General features: G+C 37.6%; 1 protein-coding gene across 5 annotated transcripts in view; it reads left to right on the top strand.

Annotated features, from left to right (window-relative positions):
* The window catches only part of G3BP2 (GTPase activating protein (SH3 domain) binding protein 2), a 73152-nt gene that overhangs the window by 34668 nt on the left and 15983 nt on the right, over nt 1-22501 (top strand). For 2 of the 5 annotated variants that reach the window (XM_008567300.1, XM_008567304.1), the window contains exons 1-2: nt 8159-8436; nt 20974-21092. In XM_008567300.1, the coding sequence (XP_008565522.1) occupies nt 20998-21092 (95 nt within the window). In that variant the 5' untranslated portion in view covers nt 8159-8436; nt 20974-20997. Of the gene's footprint in view, nt 1-8158; nt 8437-8513; nt 8629-9804; nt 9823-20973; nt 21093-22501 lie in introns of those variants that run through there. The other 3 variants (XM_008567301.1, XM_008567303.1, XM_008567302.1) reach the window with 3 other exon arrangements.

The raw sequence follows: 22501 nt of genomic DNA on the forward strand, positions 1-22501 counted from the left end.
AAGAATTTGCTCCTCAGCTCTGACATCTCTCAGTACAACCACCTTCTCTCCCCATGAGGAAATCTGGCTCAGGGACACTCTTTGACACTAACTTAGTCCGTAGGAGACTGATGAACAAACCTGTAGAATTCCATTCCATAAATCAATATATGCCTTCCCAATAAAATATCCACTGACTAGGCCCCCTCTCCTGTCACAGTTCTTGGTGAGTATTATGTCAAAGAAGAAAGAATTGGAGAACCTGGAGACATTTCATATCCACACTGTAAAGCTTGAAGGATTAAACATGCCCTGCAGCCCAGTAATAGCTAGAATATTCTTGTATGACAAATATAGTCTTCCCTGGACTGTAGGAGATAAACACTGGTGAAATTTTTCCTCTTTTCAAAGTCATTTTCTGGACTCCGAGCAAATCAGGGCAGACTACTCCTCATTTATTTTGACTTCCTTCCAATGCCTATTCTTGTCTTCATAATCCTTACTTATATGGGGCAGGTGATCCCTAAACATGCATGTTGTTATCTTTCCACAATTACTTCATTGGTAAAATGGTGGTAATGAACTAGAATAATCTTTTAAGATTCAGTAAAGTTGAAAATGGCCAAATGAGAGGGTGTAGAGGAAAAGCCTTGTAAATCAAAATGTCAGATAAGTCTTTTCTGCTGAATTTACAATAAAAATCAGGAATCAGATAATATAATTCTAGTAATTTTACTTTTGAAAATTCATGGGAGGGGTGTGATAAAAAAATCCACATGCTGAATTTGATTCCTTTCTTTTCCTTTTTTTTTTTTTTTGATTAAGAAAAATTATCAGAATCATCCCCTGATCCCTTTGGCAGCATCTATTCTTCATCAACATCAATTAGTAGATTTTTGTGGGATTTGTCTGATTTCTCCTTTATTCATTTGTTTTGTTTTACCACTTATATTTTCTGATGGTTTGATTTGGTATGTATAGTCAGATGATATAAATGTTTATATGTTATGAGAGAGAAGAGAGACAGAGCTGAGAGAATGAGAAATTATAACATTCCCTTCCCTTAGGCACTAAGGCAATGCCTTGTTTCATAAATTTTTTTATTTGAAAGTAACATATGACCAACAATGGAAAAGTAGGAGGTACAGAAAAAACATTAAGCCAACCAAAAACATGAAACACGTTCCTACTTGAAAGAAAATTGAATACCATATTTTTTACTTAAGATCTTATCATAAACATGTTTGACTTAAGATTGAAACATAAGTATGTAACATAAACCCACATTCTTTTTTTTTTTTTTTTTTTTGCAGCTGGCTGGTATGGGGAATGTATTCTTAAATATTTAAATTTACAGCTTTAGATGTTGTATTCGTCAGTTTTCTGTTGCTTATAACAGGATACCTAAAACTGGGTAATTTATAAGAGACAAATTTATTTCTTACAGTTTTGGAGACTGGAATGTCCAGGGTCCAGTGAACACATTTGGTGAGGGTCTTCTTTTTGGTGGAGACTATCTGTAGAGTCCCATAGTGACCAGTATATCACGTGGCCAGAGGCTAAGCAAGAGCATGTGCTAATGTGCTCCTTCCTCTCCTTAGGAAGCTGCTAGTGCCATTCCCATAACCCACTAATCCAAAGTCATAGCCTTCATGGTCCAATCACCTCTTTTTTTTTTTTTTTTTTTTGGGTGGCTGGCCAGTATGGGGATCCAAACCCATGATGTTGGTGTTTTAAAGCTGTGCTCTAACCAAGTGAGCTAAACGGCCAGCTCCCCAATCACCTTTAAAAGGCCCCATTTTTTAAGGACCATATTGGGGATTAAGCTCCCTGCATGAGCTTTGGAGATGACAAACACTCAAACTACAGCAGATGTAGATGTGTCGAGTACATGTGTCATAGTTCATTTAACCATTCACTATTGTTGGATATTTAAGATGCCTCAAGTTTTTAAATTATAATAAATGTTTAAACAACATCCTGATGAACTTGTTAGCACATATCCTAAGTGGAATAAATACCCGTAAGTGAAATTATTGGCTCAAAAAGTACAGACATTTTAAAGCTTTTGATATATATGGCCGAATTGCTTTTTTATTTTATTTTTTGGACAGCTGGCCAGTGCAGGAAAATTGCTTTTTTAAAGGGATAAATTAATCTTAACTTCCAACAGAAATGTACAAAGGTGCTTTTTTTGCACATTGCATGTTTTTATTTTAAAAATATTTGTCTTGCCATTGTTTCAGTTTAACAGCTCTCCCTACAGGTTTAACTAATACTGTGTCCTTTTTTCCTATTAATTGGATGTCCTTTACATGGATGGTTAGGCTTTCTTGTTGATTTCTTTTTTTTTTTTTTTCCTTTTTGTCTTTTTTTCATGACCGGTAATGGGATCGCAACCCTCGGTGTCATGTCCGCACCGCAACCAGCAACGGGATCGCAACCCTCCGTGTCGCGCCCACACCGCGCTCAACCAGTGAGCGGACCGGTCTCCATATGGGATCCAAACCCTCGGCGGGAGCACCGCCGCACTCCCAAGCAGCGCACTCTCCAGTGTGCCACCAGGCCGGCCAGAGGCTAACAATTTTAAAAAGCCCACCAAGTGTTGTAATGTCAGGGAGTAACAGTGCTGTGAACAGAAGTAGAGCAGGGTAAGGGATGGAGAGTGCCCAGGCTCCTTTTGATTCAGTGGTCAGAATATACCTTCTGAATGTGGCATTAAATCAGAGAGTATTGAATGAAGTAGCTAGTATATTATTTTATTTATTTTCTATAAACATATGGGTAGGAAAACATTTGGAAGTACATTCACCAAACTTCTATATTCACCACCCTCATTTTTTTTATTTGGTGGCTGCCAGGTACACGGATCCAAATCCTTGACCTTGGTGTTCTAATGCCACAATCTAACCAACTGAGTTAACCAGACAGCCTGTTGTATTCACTTTCTCAGTGAATATTATCTATGGCTATTTTGTCACCCAGACCAAAACTAGCAAAATGTGCTATTGTAGACTTCTCCCTTACTCTCCATATTTTTGCTCCCTATGTAGTTTTCAAATTTCTTTTCTTCTTGCCATTGTCTTCTCTTTGGTCCTTGTCACTTTTTGTCCTTTTTCACTTTTTAAGAAGGCGTATTTATTTTTATGTGCCAAATAATGTAAAATTAAAATGTGTAACACAAGAGAGCCAATTTGGTGGGGCTTCCGCTGGCCAAATTTGGAACAATTTGAGCAATAAAATAAATATTGATAGCAATATTTATTTAATAAATTATAAAATAGGAATCTATGATTTCACCCTTATATAAATAAATGAATGAAAAAATAAATGAGAAAGGAGGAAAGGTCTTTATTATAGTAGAATTCCAGCTAATGAATATAGGAAGAATGATGGAATTAGAAAAATCATGATTTGGTAGCCATCATAGCAAAAATTGATTAAGTCAAGAATGATCAATGGATGATAAAACTGGTGGGTGAAAGTATGATAAGTATGTTCATGGTCTCAGAGTATGACCCCACACTATATACCTATTAATTACAAAGGGAAAAATAATAACTTTACACTGGAGAATCACAAGGAATGGGACAAATGGATGTCATGTGCCTCCTGATAGGATGTACTGAGAAGGATGTAACAGTGCTTCTCTGGTATTTTCATTAAAAGTACGTAACTTAGATATGATACAAGGAAATAGAGATTACCAGATTGAGGGGCATTCTTCAAAGTAGTTGTCCTATACTCTTTAAAAATAGTAAACTATAGTTGAGTTGTTTAGAGCATGGTTGTATAACCGATGGTCAAGGGTTTGGATCCCCAGCCACCAAAAAAATAAAAACACCACAATAACAAAAGAAACAAAACAAACAAAAACATTAAACTCAGAAAAGAAAGGCTGAGAAACTACTTCAGACTACAGAGGACTGAGGTGATATGATAACTAAATGCAATTTGTAATCCTGAATCATATCCTGGATCAGAAAACAATTTTTTTCCCTTTTGCTATAAAGGGTATTAGTTGGACAATTGATAAAATTTGAATCTGTAGATTAAATTATTGTATCAATGTAAATACCTGACTTTGAAAATTATATTGTGGTTATATAAGAGAATGTCCTTGTCTTTTCAGAAATACACATTGGGGGCTGGCTGGTTTGCTCAGGTGGTTAGAGCACAGCCTTTTAATACCAAGGTCATGGGTTCAGATCCCCGTACCAGTCAGCCACCAAAAGAAACAAAAGCCCCCCCAAAAAGTAGAAATGCACACTGAAGTGTTTAGGGAGTAAAGGGACATCATGGCAGGAAAAAAAAAAGATTTAAATAGGGTCTCCTCTAGATATTTATTTATGGGTAGAAGTCATATGGCAATACACGAGTATTTTGGCATAATGACCACTTACAGGGTTTTTTTTGAAATTACTGGATTCATTCATTCAGTAATCATTGTCGAGTGCCAATGTATCAAGTATCAAGCACAGTACCAGGCACCGGATGCTGTCAAAACAATTGAAAACTAATGTCCTCAGGAAATTGGTAGTCTACTGGGAGAGGAGAGAAAGAGAGAGGGAGATAATTAATAAGAATGATAAAGCAAATGTAATAAATATTAACATTTGAGAAATGTAGGTGAAGGACATATGGGAATTTTTTTACTATTTTTGCAACTTTTCAGGATCTATGAAATTATTTCAAAATAAAAAGCTAAAAACATGTAATCCAAAAACCATTAGAAAGAGAAGAATAAATTGAAAGACAATAGAAGGTAATCTCACTAGACTAGAGTTTTATAGGCAACTCGTTAAACTTGTACCTATATTAGGCCACAAGGAAAAATCTCGACAAATTCCAAAAGGCACAAAAATGTACCTGCCACACTCAGAGACCTTAATGCACTAAAACTAAAAAGCAAAAGTAGAAAGTTTAAATTTAAAAATCCAAACTATTTAGACATTCTCAATCAACTCTCTTTAAATAATAACTGAGTCAAAGAAGAAATCTAAACTACGTTTCCAGACTATTTAGAAAACAATAGCAAGTAAAACCTATGGTATGTGGCCTAAACTACTGGCAGGGGAAAATCCACAGCCTTAAAAACTATTGTTATTAATCAAGAATGAATAAAAATAAATCATATACTGTTCTAGAAGTTAGGGCAAAACCACAAAATACTACAAGCCCAGGAGAAAAACTGTGCTTTTTTTTCCCTTGGTGCTCCCACAATGGTCAGTCTCCCAACGTGTGCTTACGGAGCATTTTTAGTGTGCCAGGATCTGAGAGGCAAACAAGAATTCTTCCTCCATGGAACTTACAGGGTGTGTGTGTGTGTGTGTGTGTGTGTGTGTGTGTGTGGCGAGAGGGGATATCCGATATTAAATTATAAATTCAGAATTCATTGTTATGAAGGAGAACTACAAAGTGCTATTCAATATCTCTAGTATAATGTTACTTAACCGTACCTTCTATTCTAATTGTTTCCCTACTTTCTCTGACTCTCCCTTTTTCCATCTCTCTCCATGTGTTTTCTTTTTCTTTTTCCTCTTCCTCCTTCTCTCTCTCTCTCCCAATTCTCTGAAGACACTATGTTTCAGTAAATTTATCTGCTTGATAAATTGGTACTAAATGAATGAATCCAGTTTTAAAGAATCCTGTGAGCTATTATTAAGTACACTCTGCCAGACAATCTGTAGGTTGCCATTTGACTTCTATTTATAAAAAACACTGTAGAAGAGAACATAGGAACTATATAATATATATGAGTACAAAATAACTGCAGAATACAGCTTAGACAAGCTAGTAGACCATTTAAACAGTATTAGGTTAATTGAAATTTTTAGAAGGGTGGTTTGTATAAGGGAAAATCATACATAATTTCATCTTTAGAATGCCATAGTGCAATATTTCATTATGGGTACTTGAGGAAATAAGTAGATGCAATTTACTTGGATTATTCACAGAATTTTGATAAAGGTTTACATGCAAGGCCTTGGGGTGGGAATGTGATTGGAGTGTCAGAGGAGGAACTGGAGTGGTATGAGAGAAAAAGTAGTAAGGAAAGAGGTGGAAGTAAAAGGTAAGGACTAGATCAGGTAGGCTTTTATAGGCTATTGTAAGGAGCTGAGATTTTGTGTTGCCTTTGGAAGATTTTGGGAATGTCATCTGATTTATAGCTCTAAAGGATCTGGCTGCTGTGATAATGGCCTATAGTCGTAGTGGAAACATCGAGACCAAGTAGAAAGCTGTTGTAAGAGACAATGGTAGCCTGGACTACTATAGTAGCAGCAATAGTGATGCAAAGTGTTTAATCCAGAATAAATATTGAAGGTATAGGGAAGAAATTTACTGAAGATTGACTATATGGTATGAAAAAAAGAGAGGAATCAAGGATGTCTTAAAGGTTTTTGGCCTGAGCCACTAAATGAACACAATACTGGCTCTCTGCCTAGTCTCTGGGAATGCAGTTGCTTGGTGGAAGCTCTGTTTGAGAGGCAGGGAGATTAGTTAGGATGCTACTGCAATCATCCTGGAAAGATGAAAGGGGCCCGAGTCTTGGCAAGGCTATAAGTATGGCATGGCATTCAGAGGACACAAACTTGAGAGACATTTATGAAGTAAAAATCGCCACTTAGGTTAGGGTTATTTACTAAAATTGAAGATTGCTGAATCTTTTTTTCCCCCTATTTCGGTTTATTGGTACCAGGAAAAAAGATTCAGCTATCTACAATTTTAGTAAAAACCCTAACCAATCTGTTTAACAAGCCCTCCAGGTGATTCTGATGCACATTACAGTCTGAGAACTACTGTTTTAAATAAATTTTTGCACCTGTGCACCAGGAGCCATAGTGTAGAATATTTATAACAGCATTACACATAAGAATCTCAAACTGGAAACAATCGAACAATAGAGAATATAAGTAAATTGTGGCAATTAATACAAGGAAAGTATTCTATAGCTTTCAGTTAAGGGCATGGACTAAGGAAGGCAGACTGCTTGTGTTTGAATCACAGCTCCATTGAATAGTACCTGTGTGTCCTTGGGTAAATTTCTTGAGCTCTGAGAGCCTCAATATACTTATCTGTAAAATGGGCATAAAAATAGTAACTACTTCATGGGGTTATTGTGAGGCTTATACGATTACATAAAGTGATTAGAAGAGTGCCTGGTACATAAGCGTTTGACTTAAAAGGGCAATCTGCATGTAATGTATTATGATGCTTTAAAGAAAAAAAATCTCAGGTTCATTTCATAAAAGTAATGGTCTGTCCTTTTATTTTGCATATAACAAAATGATTAAGCAGTCTAAGGTAAATACAATGTAGATTTCGGAGGCATAAATGTTGTCATTGCCTCTGTGAGCCTGTTTTCCCTTGTGTAAAATACCTTAAAATTGCTCTAAGATGCAAAAGTTATCTAAGGCACAAAGTGGCTTCTTGGACTACAGAAATTTGGCTTTTTCCATTAATCAAGGTCATGGGTCCGTTTTCCACAGCTATGCCCCAGGGGCAAGTCTGGGCCTACATCTAGGATGGGACTGATATTTACTGGGACTTCAAGCCTTTTAGCTTTATTATGTAAAATGCTTAGTATGTATTTAGCAATGTTTAATAAATAAGGAGCACACAAAGAAAGTCTTTTTCCCTCTGTAGAGCTCACACCGTATTTTTCCGGTACAGCGGGGTTTAGCACTTGGTATGCCTGAAATATAAATTTGAACTGTTAGGATGACTATGACCTCGGTAAGGCTTAAAACCTCCATTCCTAGAAAGGGTTAATAAACACTATAGGTGAGTTTAGTGTGCACACTGCTGAAACCACCGGCTGCACTTTTTGCTCATCTATTTAGTTCAGAAAGATTACTAAATTCCCTCCCTTTAAACATTAATAATCAAAAGGGACCAGGAATATCAGCCCGCAGTAGACCCTGTGTTGCAGCCAGCCGACTTCTGGTCGCACGATTTGCAAGCAAGGCAGCGAGACCAAAGCCTCGGGAAAGGAGAGAGGCAGCCCTCTTGTGACGTCAAATCAGCGGACTCTAGCCCCGGCTTTAGGCCGGTTCCGGTTCCCCAGCTTTCCGGGCGCGACTGTACGCGAGCGCGGCGACGTACTGCGCGTGCTCCACAGAGGGACGCGAGAAGGATGGGTCCGGCTTGCGAAAAAGAAGCGCGATTGGCTGGCGCCGTGCTGGGGGTTCCCTGGCCCTTTCAGCAGGGGTAAAACAATAAGAGGTGGCGGTGGCAAAGGGGGCGGGACGTCCGTGTTCCTTGTCGCTCGCCGCAGCGCCAGGCGCCCGGGAATAGGTGGTTGTGAGGAAAACGAGCTTGTGGCTCTTCGGCTTCCGAGGCTTCAGGTTTGTCGGAGGGAGGGGGCGACGAGCGAGAAGAATCCGCTGTAACCGGTCCTCGGTGACTCTCCCGCTGACCTCCGCGCGACGTACTCGCCGCCGCTGTTGGTTGGAGGTGCGTACGGGGGCCGGGAGGGGAGTTCGGTGTGGTGGTCGGAAGGGGACATTCCCTTCGCGCTCCGCGGCTCGAGGCAACCGTCCTGTGCCTGGGCCTCGGTGTCGGAGGTGTCGCGGCAGAGACACATTGTTCTTGCCGGCTACCTACCCTGCGGTGTGTGCTTGAGAGAAGCCGAGCCTTTCCCCTCAGGTGAGGACTGGGAGGCCGCGTGGGAAGGGAGGTGGCCGGCGCGCGTCGTGCGGACGGAGGGCTCTGAGGGCTCAGGTGGGGCTGGGGTTTGTTGGGGATGAGGTGGGAAGGGGGACGCAGCGTCTCCCGAAGGCGCGCTGATGGAGGCTTGACATGGGCAGTGGGGGAGTGGGCTTTCTGGAGAGGACGTTTTAAGGTGGGGAGTCCATTAGCCTGGTCTCCGCCTCGTTTGCGGCTCTTATTCCCGGTTCCTTCAGAGTGGGGAGGCAGGCCGTGGCCGCCCCGCCCGTGGGGGAGGGGAAAAGAGGTTGTGTCGGCGGAGGCAGAAGCGACGCAGATGCGAAAGTAGCGGCCTCCGGGCACCATTTCTGCGCACGGAAACAGAATCCGCGTTTGAAGGCAGGCGCCGCTTCGCTCACCCAGCGCCGAGTGTTGCAGCGTCTTTGACCACCCGCCCCCCTTTCTGGTTTATCCGAAAGTGTTCGGGTGCCAGGGCTATAACGTGCGCCTTCTTCGTCTCCTTTTTATGCAGACGATCCCTTATTGACCCAGGAATAGAAAAAGTGTTCGAGAGCTTTGAGGAAGGGGATTCTGTCTCTTCCCCCACTTTTTTTTGGGGGGGGAGGTGGAGGCAGGGACAGAGAGGCATATAAGCCTCTTAGATTGTGTTGATTTTGTTAGTCGAATTTGATTGAATTTTCCCTGCGTCTCCAAAAGCAGGTTTCTTAAGACAGCCCTGTGCCGCTTTGGGGTGTATATAAATTTGCGTCTACAATTTTCCGCATGTATCAATTTTTTCCCCTAAGGTAAACCTAATTTTTTAACGGGTTTTTGCCCTCTTAAAAACACATGCACCGAAGCTGGGATAGCAAAGTTGTCCCCCTATTTTCCGCCTGTTATGATTGTTGTGGTATTAATTTGGGTTAAGACACTGAGTTTAGGTTTCAGGCTCCATACCTCGTGCTATTCTTTCAAACGTTAGCATTGCAATACCTGGATCTAAGATCCATTAATCGCAGTTAGGGGAGCTTCGTACGCTAGAGCGGAAGATGATGGCAGTTCGTTTTCCAGCTCCATATTTGGCAGTCAATATAGCCTTAGGCATGTTAACAAAGTTTCTGAGTAAACGTTTGGCCCTGGTGGTATCCGGTGGTCCTTTTGATATCCAAGGTTCCTGGTCTTGAAAAACAGAAGGTATGAATAGTTTGAACCTCTTAGGATTGTACTGTTTCTTTGGTGATATTATCTTACCTTTTCCTTACCTTTTTAGGATTAGTCATGAGTGTCTTGTGTTATGATTTAATCTCTACAAGCTGTTTAGTTCTGAAAAGCTATCACGGAATTTTAGGGAGGATAAGGATCTCGAATGGATTGGTTACTGTCTAAGAGGTGTTATGGTTCAGGTTGAATTTTCAGAGTTGAAGTATCAGTAATGGTAAACAAGCATCAAGAAGAACATCAAGTGTGGAATGAACCAGAATGCTTGTGGAGTGGGTGGGGATCAGAAGTAGAAGGGTAAAGAAGAAAACAAGTCATTGGATAATTTGATAGACTAACTTACTAACTTAACTGTGTATTCAGTTAGCAGCTGAGCAGTTGAACGGTCAGCAGGCAACTCCTGGTTTGAAGGAAGAGTTGGCACTGTTGGTAGCTGGAAATACTCATTATCCATATTTGACTTATGAAATATCAAAAATCGAATATCAGTTACTAACAGTTTGCAAAATTAATAGTGTATATTCTTAACAGCTTCCTTATCCTGTAGAATTATTGCTGTTTATTACCGATCATTAGGATCGGAAAATCTTTCCTAGGTTGCTTTAAAAAGACTTTTTTCCCCACATATTTTATGTTGAGTGGGTATGAAGACGGTGAATGACCTCTTTTCAATGCTGATTTTAAAAGGCACAAGCTTAAGGGTTGCTTCTGAACTTAAATTCTGTAGAATTTAATCAACATACATGTCCTAGTTACTCACCACTGGTAGACACTTGTTTAATAGCTGAAAGAACAAATTGGTTTTTCTCCCAGAACCCCTGGCCTGGCTTCAGAAGCAATAGAATCAGTTTCTTGACTGTTATGTCTCAGCCTGTTTTTATCTTTTAATTTCTGGGTATTTTACCCTACTTTGATACCCCGTGTTGGAAATAACTCTTTTTGATTTGCTTTTGTGACTGTCCTTTTATATTTCTTTGCTTTTTATTCCTCCCAGCAGTTAACAGTAGGATTTTAAAAATTAATTTGTTGTATTGGTTCCTTGGCTGCTCTTCCAAAGCAGTTGCTCTTAACCAGGTGTAATTAAAACATCACTAGAGGCAGGAGACGTGGTTTCAAATCCTCTTATAAGTATAACTGAGGGATCGTGAACTCTTTTTCCTCAGGTTCTCTAAACATCGGTTTCCTTTTCTGTAAATGAAACTAGTACCCTATTTCAAGGAGATAAAGGAACATGTAAGTTGTGAAACTTTAAACATAAGATAAATACCATGCTTTTATTTTCGTGGGACAGCATTTCCTCTTCTTAATGCTTGGTCACTTTTAATAGCTTCTGAACTTCCGAACTTGCCTACTTACCTTTGGGGCCTGAGAAAAGACTAGGATTAGTCCATAATTCCTTTTGTTATTTATTTCTACCACTATGGTTCTTATATCTTGTTTGTGAAGCTTTTAATCTGTTGTCTGCCACAACAAGGAAGGTCACTGCTCTCAAAAGGTATAGTGCTGTTTTGTTAAAGTCACTTTAAACAAAGACCATCTGGAATTTTGGAAAGCTCCAATGTTAATATGGAGTTAGCAGTTGAAAATGAGTGTAGTTTGTGGCTTAATGAGAGTAGGCCTGGGCCTGACTAGTGTAAGCCCAGCTGTGAGTGAGGGGCTCCAGTATCCTATAGTGGAGATGAGCTGTGTCCTAGCACAGACATGTTCCTTTGGTAAGAGTTTCTGGTACAGAGAACTGTATTCTGTTATTAGAAGTCTTATTCTTTTTATAAGAAGATGTAGTACATAAAACTTTTTGGGGCCGCAAAATTATTTTCCTATTTTGTTTTGGTTTCCTGACTTTTCTTTTCTTTTTTTTCTTTTTTTCTTAAATAAGATGGCATGGTTTCTTCTTAGCAGTGTTCATTTTGGTCATTTTCTTCAGCTATTGAAATAGCCACCAAAGAGTGACACGAAATTTCATGCCAGTAATTTGCAGTGAGTGAATTTGTGGTTCTGCTTTTTGATGCTTACATGTAGTGGTGGTGGTTGTGGCCAGGTGTTTGAAATTTACAGTTAAAACTAGATTTTTAAATTTTTCTTTAGATTTAGCCATTTTATTGCTATATGAGTAATGGAGAAGTTCTTTTAATAAGAGGGGGAGAGATGCCATTTCAGAGATCCCTGAGATTAATGAGAACTAACGTAATACAAAATTATTTTGCTTGGATTACCTTGTCTCTTCTATTTTAATCTGCTCTGATAGTTATTTTGTTATTTATAGTGAATTTAAAAATTAATTCTTCTGGGCCGGCCCGGTGGCGCACTGCTACAGTGCGCCGCTTGGGAAACGTAGCGGCGCTCCCGCCGAGGGTTCGGATCCCACATGCAGACCGGCCGCTCACTGGCTGAGCGAGGTGCGGGGGCAACACCGAGGGTTGCGATCCCGTTGCCGGTCCTGGTCCGGTGCGGGCGCGATACTGAGGGTTGCGATCCGTTGCCGGTCACAAAAAAAGAGACAAAAAGGAAAAAAATAAATAAATAAAAATTAATTCTTCTTTTTTTTTGCCTAAATGTGTACATTGCTTTTACATTAGTGAAATCATAGTTGTTTATTTGTAAATTTTATTCTGTGTTTTTCAGTGTTTTGTTTTAGATTTTGTGATCTGTGACAATATTTTAATGACTGCACATGAACCATCAACTAACTAATCTTTCACAGTTTATCTCTAGGAAACGTTACAGTTGGAGAGCGTGTATTAGGATCTAGGGAATAAGTTTTCCTTTATTACTCTTTCAGTTCATAGCTGGTCATTTTTAATTCTAGCTTGGTTTTTTTTACTAGTTTGTTCCCCTACTCAACCTCATCAATCCTGTCTTCAACTAGTTAGTAATATTTAAGCATGCTCACACTTTAACTTGTAAATTATATATATTTTTTTAATTAAATTAAATTTATTTATTTATTTTTTGGCAGCTGTCCCATACAGGGATCAAACCCTGGACCTTGTTTTTCAGAGATACTGTCAGTAATGTAGGCAAATGGCAGTGATTACTTTTTAGTTTTACTAGTAGTGCTAAATAAATTTTCACACTTTTAAAAATCTGTATTCTAGAGCCATGTTTTCTAACCAGTACCATGTATGTATTAAATGGTTATCAGAAACTGAATGGAAATTGAAAAATATGGTTTTAAAAATTACGTTAATATTTTTTTTGTAACATACAGACAATAATCAATAGAGAAGAGTTTATGTACCCCTTTTTTCCCTAGAACTATAACTCAAGTGTTTGTTTCAGTATCATGCTTTTTTTCAAAAGATGAGATTTGTAAAACATTCCATAATTTGAGATTATTGCTTAACTTTTGTAGATGTTCGTCTACATTTATAATTCCTATTTTTTCATATTTTTAATGAGTGCATGGTATCAGTATTAATTTGATAAAACTGCCAAATGGCAGTCTTCAAAGGTTGTAACAATTTATATTTCTGCCAACACTGTATGTGAAAGAGCTCATTTTTCTTAAATAGGTAAAAGGTGGTATCTTTGAATAAACTGCCCTTTTTTAGACTATTGAATATTGTTAATTACAGGGTATCATATTTCTCTTACAAATACTTAATATACAGTAGAATCTCCATAAACGTTAAATCTCCATCACCTCAGAAGTTCCTTCATACCCCTGATAGTTATTCCTCATACCCCTTTATGGTAATTTCCTTCCTTTTACCTTCAGCCCCCTGATCTGATTTGTCCCTGTAGTTTTGCTTTTTACAGAATGTCATATCAGTAGAATCCTAAGTATTATTAGCCTTTTGTGTCTGACTTCTTTAGCTTAGAATGTGATGCCTTTGAAACTTGTTCATGTTGTTGCATTTATCACAGTTTTATTGTTGAGTAATGTTTAATTTTATGGATTTACCACAGTTGTGTTTATTCTTTCACCTGGCTAATGGACATTTGGATTGTTTCCAGTTTGGGGGTATTTGTTGATAAAGCTACTGTAAACAACATATAGTTCTTTGTGTGGACATAATGCTTTCATTGCTTGGTAGGCATGGGGTTGCTAGGTAATTTGGGTTGTATATGTTTAATTTTATAAGACACTGCCATACTGTTTTCCAGTATGTACCCTTTTTTTTTGGTTCCTACCAACTTCTTGACATCCTTGCAAGCACGCTGGTGTTTTAGATTTTTAGTGTTAGCCATTATAGGTGTGTAGTTTTATATCATTGTGGTTTTAATTTGTGTTTTTCTAATGATTAGTGATGTTGATCATTTTTTCCTGTGTTTATTTGCCACCTGCATGTCTTGGTAAAGTATATATTCAAATCTTTTGCTCATTTTTTAATTGGATTTTTTGTTTTCTTAAGTGAGAGTTCTTTATATATCCTGGGTACAAGTCTTTTATCATATACGTATTGTACAAATTTTCTGACTTGTCTTTTTGTTTTCTTAGTGATGTCTTTGAGTAGAAATTTTAAGTTTTGATGAAATCCAATTCATCAGTTTTTTATTTGTGCTTTTGTGTCTTATCTAAAATCTTTGCTTAACACAAGATCACAAAGATTTTCTCCTGTGTTATCTTCTAGAAGCCTAGAGTTTTAGGTTTTACATTAAGGTCTGTGTTCCATTTGTGAGCTAATTTTTTAAGTGCATGGTGATATAATATTCATAAAGTATAGAATTTGTTACAGGGTGAGAAGTGTAGTGGGAATAAATTTGAAAGGTTGATTAGGATCTTGAATGTCAGACAGTACATCTATGCAATGTATGTACTACACATGATATAGGAGATTGGAAGACTTGAGGAAGAACTAAAAGGTCTGATTCAATGGAAATGAAAAGGAGGGGACAAATTGCAAGAGATTTCAGTTGTCAGGATTTCACAGTTTGAATGGCAGGCCTTAAAGGGGGCAAGTCACTACGACTGATCTTTCCAGCCAAGAAGAATGGACACCATTAACAGATATAAGGAAATAGCTTTCTTTGTACAGGGTGTCTTAGTCAGTTTTCTGTTGCTTGTAACGGAATACTTGAAACTGAGTAATTTATTTAAAGGAAAAGGAATTCACTTCCTACAGTTTGGGAGGTTGGGAAGTCCAAAATCAAAGGGGTGCATCTGGTGCGGGCTTTCTTCTTGGGGGATTCTCTATCTACAAAGTCCCCATGTAGTGCAGGGCATTACATGGCCAGAGGGCTGAGTGTGCTAACAAGCTCTCTTCCTTTCCTTATAAAGCCACCAGTCTACTCCCATGATAACCCATTAATCCAAGAATGGACATGCCCTCACTATCCAATCACCTTTTAAAGGTCCCATCTTTCAGATACCATATTGAAGATTAAACTTCAACATGAACTTTAGAGGGGACAAACATTCAAACCGCAGTAATTGGGTTACCTATGAGGTCATGTGTGGGTATTCAGCAAGTGGTTAGAAATGTAAATTTGAATTTCTGGTAGAGACTGGATATAAATTTAGGTAGACATGAGAACTGAAGTCATTAGAATATCTGAAATTGTCAGGTTAGAGGACAGAACTTTGAGGACTTCCGCATTTTGGTAGGAAAGTTGCCTTATATAACTCTCAGAGAGTTAGGAGGTGGTCGACAGTGATAAAACAGACAAGTGGAGGACTATGAAGTCATTGGATTGTTGACAAGAATTGTGATTTTTCCAGAGAATTGTATTCAAGGCAGAGGTAAGTTATGATATTTGAGAGGGGAGCGGAAGAGAGAGAGGAGGGAAGACTAAGACAGCAGGTGCACAATTACTAACTTAGGGTAAAATATGATTAATAACGTCTGTGATAAAGGCCCAAAGTACTTTGAGAGTTGAGAGGAAAGATTCAGATTTCTTTTGAGGAATAAGGAAAGATTATCAGGGGGCCGTATTCTAACTGGGCCCAGATGAATGCATAGATAGGGTTTCAATCATTACAGATAGGAGGATGTATAATTAGTATTGGAGCAGAAGTCAGAAGGCCTGGTTTTGTTAACAGACTTCTAGAATCTGCACTGGAGTGACATACTCTCACTTTTTTGTACATAGTTTTTGGCACAAGTCTGGCTGCCTGCCCACTTTCAAAAACAAACTGCTCAAGAGTCAAATGTTCGTGAAAATGGAAGTCAGCTTTTATTTGGGAATACTGGTGACCCGAGGAGAGATTTTTACTCCATAAATCTGAAGGAGAATGGTCAGACTAAAGCCATCTCCAAGAGTCAGATTTATGGAGTTTTATTATTTTTTAAAACTTTTTAATATTTTTTAAACTTAGAGAATACTTTATTTCTGTAATTAAACCCACGTATATAAGACCTTACATATTTAATACAGTGTGTTGCCCCTGTACAAATGAACAAAAAATAAATTTAATGTTTCTAGGTCAATATGGCTGTTAATTTCTGTACCGTGCCAACTCAACAAGGTAGACTGGGATACTTTTTCCAAAGTTGACAGCACAGTTAAAGTTTATGGAGGGGTTTTAAAAGAGGGGGTTGAAGGAGAAGGGTACATGGAAAATGAAAAGCAGGAGGGAGGGAGACGTGAGCCATGGGGACTCCATGCAAAGGAGCCAGGTGCAAGGTCTCACCAAGGCTCCCTCTGGTTCCTGCTCCTTTCCTTCCTGTTGTCTCAGGGTCCTACTGGAGGGGTGGAATCAGCGTAGCTTTACTGATGTCTTTGTTTCCCAGGATCTGGATAGTTATGTGCAAGCCTGCAGCTCCATGCTGACTGAAAAACAACTTCACATCCATGTAAATAATGTCATCTTGCCCCATAACCAAGGTTCAGAATATCAAATAACTGTGGAAAAAGAGGGAATTCAGAGAAATGCATGCCGAGAAGAAAAAACTGTGTCCTTTTAAAGTCTTTTAGAGCCCATGTGGTTTTAGTTCCCAGCTCATTCCAACAGTATGATTCTTTTGCTATATTTCTGCTAAATTGTTCAATTAGTCTCTGGAACACCTGCAGTGACTGGCTTCTTATGAAGTAGCTCTTTTTGACATTTGAATAACTGTTTATTCTTGCATTATATTGAACACAAATCTACCTTCCTGTAATTTCTTTTCACTATACTCATTCAGAACTGACAACTTGTTTTGGACATTACATTCATATTAATGTAGCCTGAGATTGTTTGATTTGGAGGCAGCCCCATTATACTAGTGATTCATTGAACTAAAAAGTAAACAAAAAACTTAAGTATTTCTAAGCTGAAGTTTTAGTCAAGGGAGGAAAAGAAGGTGATAACTTCGGTTTATATGTTTTCAAAAAGTCATTTTGAAATTGAGGAAATCTAAGCATATTGTAGGATATGAAACCCTACAAAGTGTGACTTTCTTTTCTGTTTTATTTGTTCTTAGGTCTTATTTCTTCCTCTTCTCCACTCCCCTCTCCATGGGTGTTGATTCAGAAAGGATAGTTACAATTGATATAGAGCAGTTTCCGGTGAGCTAGAGTAGATCTGCTTAAGGAATTATTCTTAGGCGAATAAAATAAAAAAGGATGTTGATGAAGTTGCATAGGGATTTTAGGTGGGGTGAGCAGAGTTGCAGAGTAGCATACCTATCTCTAAAGTACTTGAGGCACTGTAAATAGAGGGAGGGAAGTCAGGTATAATCATGTGGGGATCTGGATGAATAATATTGGTGATGTTTTTATTTTTAATTGGCAAGTAAAAGATTTGTTTATGAGAGCATTTGTCTGTCTGTATAGAGCTAATATGCCAGAGAAAAATTTACTTTGTGCATTCCTGCATGATAGCAATCTCTACCCACTTTCTGTTGTCACTGGGAAGAAGGGGGGTTTGATACTAAGGGTGCTTCAAAAAGTTCGTAGAAAGATTCATAATACCTTTCAATTTTATTTTTCCATGAACTTTTTGAAGTACCCTGCTACGTGGAATTTCACTTTCTCTGTAGAGATGGTAGGTGATCGTTGCTCATATCTTTGAAGGTGCTAGAGGCTAATAATCTTCTGAAGATTCTTTTTGTACTAAAATACCCTTTAATCTTGGCTATCTTGTAGAACTGTATAGGCTCATAGGCTTGACCAGAGATCTCTTCTCAATTTGTAAATTATGATATTGAGGTCTGGAAAGATTATGACTTTTTCAGGGCTGTAGATATTTAAAACATCTTTCTCACTCCCATATTCAGAGTTTTGTTTTGGTAACTTTTTTTTTAAGAAATGGAAGGACTCATCTAGAAATTGTTTACCTATGAGTTGGGTACTTTGCTGTGAAGAATTAAAATGACATAATTTTTCTTGTAATCACATTTATTTTGAATGTAATTTGCCCTTTTTTCCCCTCTCTCAACCTTCTTATACACATTGGCTGTGCATGAATTATAAGCACAAATTTTATATTTACTCGATTTTCCAAGTCTTATTTCCTACAACTGCTCAAACTACCTTGTTTGGTGGTTCATCTATAACCTGTCCCAAATGCTGCTTTGATGTCCTTCCTTGTTTACTGAGCTATTAATATCCTTACTCTAGGATGGGAAAGAATTGGAAGGTGGGTGAGATGGCATATTGTTTGTGAAGAGTATATAAATTAGCCTGTCACTAGTAAGTAGTGAAGATTCCCCTCCCCCGCCCCACCCCCCCTTCGCTTTCTGATTGACTTCTGTCATTTATATTTTGGCTTTCTAAATTCTGAGTCACAGGGCCAGCCCGGTGGCGCACTGGAGAGTGCACCGCTTGGGAGTGCGGTGGCGCTCCCGCCGAGGGTTCAGATCCCATGTGGAGACCGGTTCCCACTCACTGGCTGAGCACGGTGCGGGCGCAACACCAAGGGTTGCGATCCCGTTACTGGTCAGTAAAAAAAGACAAAAAGGAAAAAATAAATAAATAAAATAAATAAATTCTGAGTCACTTGAAATCAGAGTTAAGGTAAAGTTGCTGCTGATCTGTAGGTATAATTTATTGAAATACCATTCTCTGAGTAGCGTTTTCATTTTGTTTTACCGTCCCCTGTGGGAGCCTCCTCCGCACCTTAAAAAAAAAAGACTCTAGATAACCTCTTATAAATGGCTATTTGTTTAGGTTTTACCAGATTAGCATTGCCTTAACTCATTGACCATTTGAAGTTCACATTTCAGGTTGCCTCTTTTGAGTAAATTATGATAACTAATAATTTATTCCATAATGGTAAATCAAGTATTATGCCTTTCTTTGTCTCTTTAAATCAATGATATCATGGCCTTCATACTTTAGTGACTGTACAGACAGCAGGCAATTTGAACCCTTTCTTGAACTTTGTTAAAATGAATATTTAGTGTATTTTGTACTTTCTTTGATATTGATATGTATATTCTGTACCTTTAATTTTGGTTGTAAGAGAACCAGGCATGTAATTCATAAAAGTGGTAGGTGAATATGTACTTCATGAATGTGACGTGAAGTTTGGGATAAATGACAACAGTGTTACTGGAGAAAACTTGGAAATACAGAGGAGAGAGAAGAAAAAATGATAATCCCTAAAACCCAGAAATGATTCCTAATAGCATTTCTTTCACTAGCAATTTGACAAATTATTTTGTCCATAATTATTTTATTCAGAGGGTAATTTAGTATCTTTCCATGTCTTAAGTATTATTTTAACATCAATTGTTAGTTACAATATTAAAATATGTAATTTCCACATTTTAGTTATCTTACAAAAGTTTACTAGATCAGTCTACCATTCTTCACCCTCCCACATCATTCAAAATAAAAATACGTTGCTTAGCTTTGTTACTTTAAATATAACAAATGAGAGTCTTTTTATGCATTTGGGTGGTTAATCTTATTGGGAGTTTCATGTTTGCATTTGAAATGGCAGTATCTGGCTTTGCTTTGTAAATTAGCTATTTCTGAGAGCAAGTGAGGCATTACTTAAAAATTTAAACATTTGAGGATTTTTTTTAGATTGAGTATGAGAATTTTATAAGGACAGCTGGCAAAGGGAGAAACAAGGAACCTACTAGAACATAGTGTAAAAGTTGAATTGGGGGTCACTAGAATTGTGTGCAACTACAGTTTTTCTGTAGGCTCCACTATAGTTGGTATGTGATTTTTATTTAAAAAAGCATCAGAATTGTAATGTCTATGATGGCTGTCTTTGGCTGTTTTTTTTTTTTTTTTTTTTTTTAAATGTTTAAAGGAATCCTATATTGAAATTTGTTAAATAGGAATTTAAACTGCATCCTGATTTGCCCAATAGACATGCACATAGATATTGTGATTATTTTTTCAGTACTTTTAAGTGTAATAAGACAGGATGCTTGATTATATTTGATATTTTGAAAAAACATCATATACAAATTTTCATATTTTTTTCTCCCTTATACTCCCTAATTCCTAAAGTTGTTATAATTTTGTCTACTCTGGGTGCTGTAACCTTTGGAGATTTCAACTTAGAAGTACTTTATCATCACACCTAAGCCATTCTGTTGAGTTTCCAGTTTGCTTATTTATATTTCCTGACAAACTATAAACCTTGAAGTCTAGAGACTGTCTTGTTTACCAGCGTATCTCATTTACCATAATCTGTACCTCATTTAGTTAGATGCTTACTTAATGGAAAGAACGAATGGAAAGACATACACCAAATGTAAAAATGATGATCTCTGAGTGTTGAGGTTATAGCTGGTTATTAATCATTATTACCATTTTGAAAACAGTGAAATTAATTCCCAGAGGGAGAGAGAATACAAAGAGACAAGTTACAGTGCTTTCCCATGAAGATTGTAATCTCTTAAGTCCTGACTTGTACCCTCTGCCTAGTTTTCCAAAATAAAACTGTTGGAATCCAGGAATGTAGGAGATTATGATCCTCAAAGGAAAAAGGTAATGTGAATAGAAAGACTTAGCTATGGTGTACTTTGTCTAAAGCAGCACTGAACTCTTTTGGGAATAAGAAAGAACAAGAGTGCTGTTTCCCCTGGTGCTGAGGGATAGGGAAATGAAAAAGTAGAGGGAGAGGCAAACATTGGAGGTTACCAATAGTTGTTGGGAGTTATTGTTTTGCTGTTATAAATTATTTAATAAATCGTCTTAATTTTCTTTATTCCCATTTGTATTGCTAAGAGAATTTATTTCATTGTACTTACAAAGATGACTTTTTAATAGTAACTATTCTTATGTTTGCTTCTTTAGCATTTGACATTGTGCAGCAAAGAAATGGTTATGGAGAAGCCCAGTCCGCTGCTTGTAGGGCGGGAGTTTGTGAGGCAATATTATACTTTGCTGAATAAAGCTCCAGAATATTTGCACAGGTAAATTTTAAATGGATTATTTAGTATTTTTATTTAGTTTTATTTTCTTGGGTATGACTACATATATTTTGCCTTTCCTAACTCATAACCTGACAGTCATCTCTAAAACTATGTCTAATATTTTAACCAGATGGCTAAAACCGGTGTTTTCCAAGACTATAACCCCACAGTAAGAAAAATTTCACATCATATCCTATTACGTTCATATCTGTGTACACATACACACACACTTATGTATACTCTGGTATTTTATATTTCATTAAAAAAAAAAATCTGGGGCTTGACCAAGTAATGGGTTCCAGTATGCAATTTGGTTTTTTGTTTTATTGGAACATAATTGATTATACATGCTGTGGGGTACAGAATTGAATATCAATACTTGTGTATTGACAATATGTGATGATCAAATCAGGATAATTAACATATTCATCATTACAAAACATAAGCATTCTTTGTGTCCATTAACCTATTTCCTGCCAAGCCCTTCCCCCTCCCCCATCTGTAGTAACCAGTTTTGTTCTCTCCTTCTGAAAGTTCAACCTGTTATCTAATGTGCAATTTGAAATCAACAGTTTAAATCATCTTTTTAAGTTTTCCCAAACAGTGTTGGGAAATGAATCAGTTAAATTATTATACTTGTGAAATTTTGTGTTTTTCTAATCTGCAAAATAGAGTTCTTTGGTAAAACAGCAACAGTAGCTTTGTTTACTATTTTGGCTAGAGCTGGACATCTGTAAGGTTATTTCTTCCAGAGATTGAAATAAAATTGATTTATATTATGGTTAGTATTTATTAAATTATGTTCTTAGTGTATCTTAGCAAGTGAAAGGTGAGACTGCTATAAGAATTAGGCTTTTTCAGCTAGCTGATTAGCTCAGTTGGTTGGAGTGTGATGCTGATACAACACCAGGGTCCAGAGTTTGATTCCTGTATCGCCAGCTGCCAAAAAGAGTTAGTCTTTATCCCATTTCCAGAGTAATAGAAGGAGAGTCTTTATCCCATTTCCAGAGTAATAGAAGAAGCATCTGCTCTACGATAATAGTGGGGGACCTAAACACACCTCTCAGTACCAGACAGATCATCTAGGCAACAAATCAGTAGAGTAATCTTTACTCTTTCAGAAGGAGAGAAGAAATCTGGGGTTATCAGAGATGTGGGGTGGGTGGGAAAGGGGAATGGGGAGAGATTGTATAAGAGGAATTAAGAATAAGTACGATTTATAATAATATATGTGCTAATAATATTGATTTGATCAACATATGTCAACATTGAATCCCCAAAATATGTATAATCAATTTGGATTCAATAAAGAAAAAGTGGGGGGAGAATTAGGCTTTATAAGTATTTGTTGTAGAACAAACTAGCCAAGTGAGTTAAGGATAAATATATCATTCCCAATTCAAGTGGGA

Source organism: Galeopterus variegatus, unplaced genomic scaffold, assembly GCF_000696425.1.
Source record: "Galeopterus variegatus unplaced genomic scaffold, G_variegatus-3.0.2 Scaffold309, whole genome shotgun sequence".
Lineage (NCBI taxonomy): Eukaryota > Metazoa > Chordata > Mammalia > Dermoptera > Cynocephalidae > Galeopterus > Galeopterus variegatus.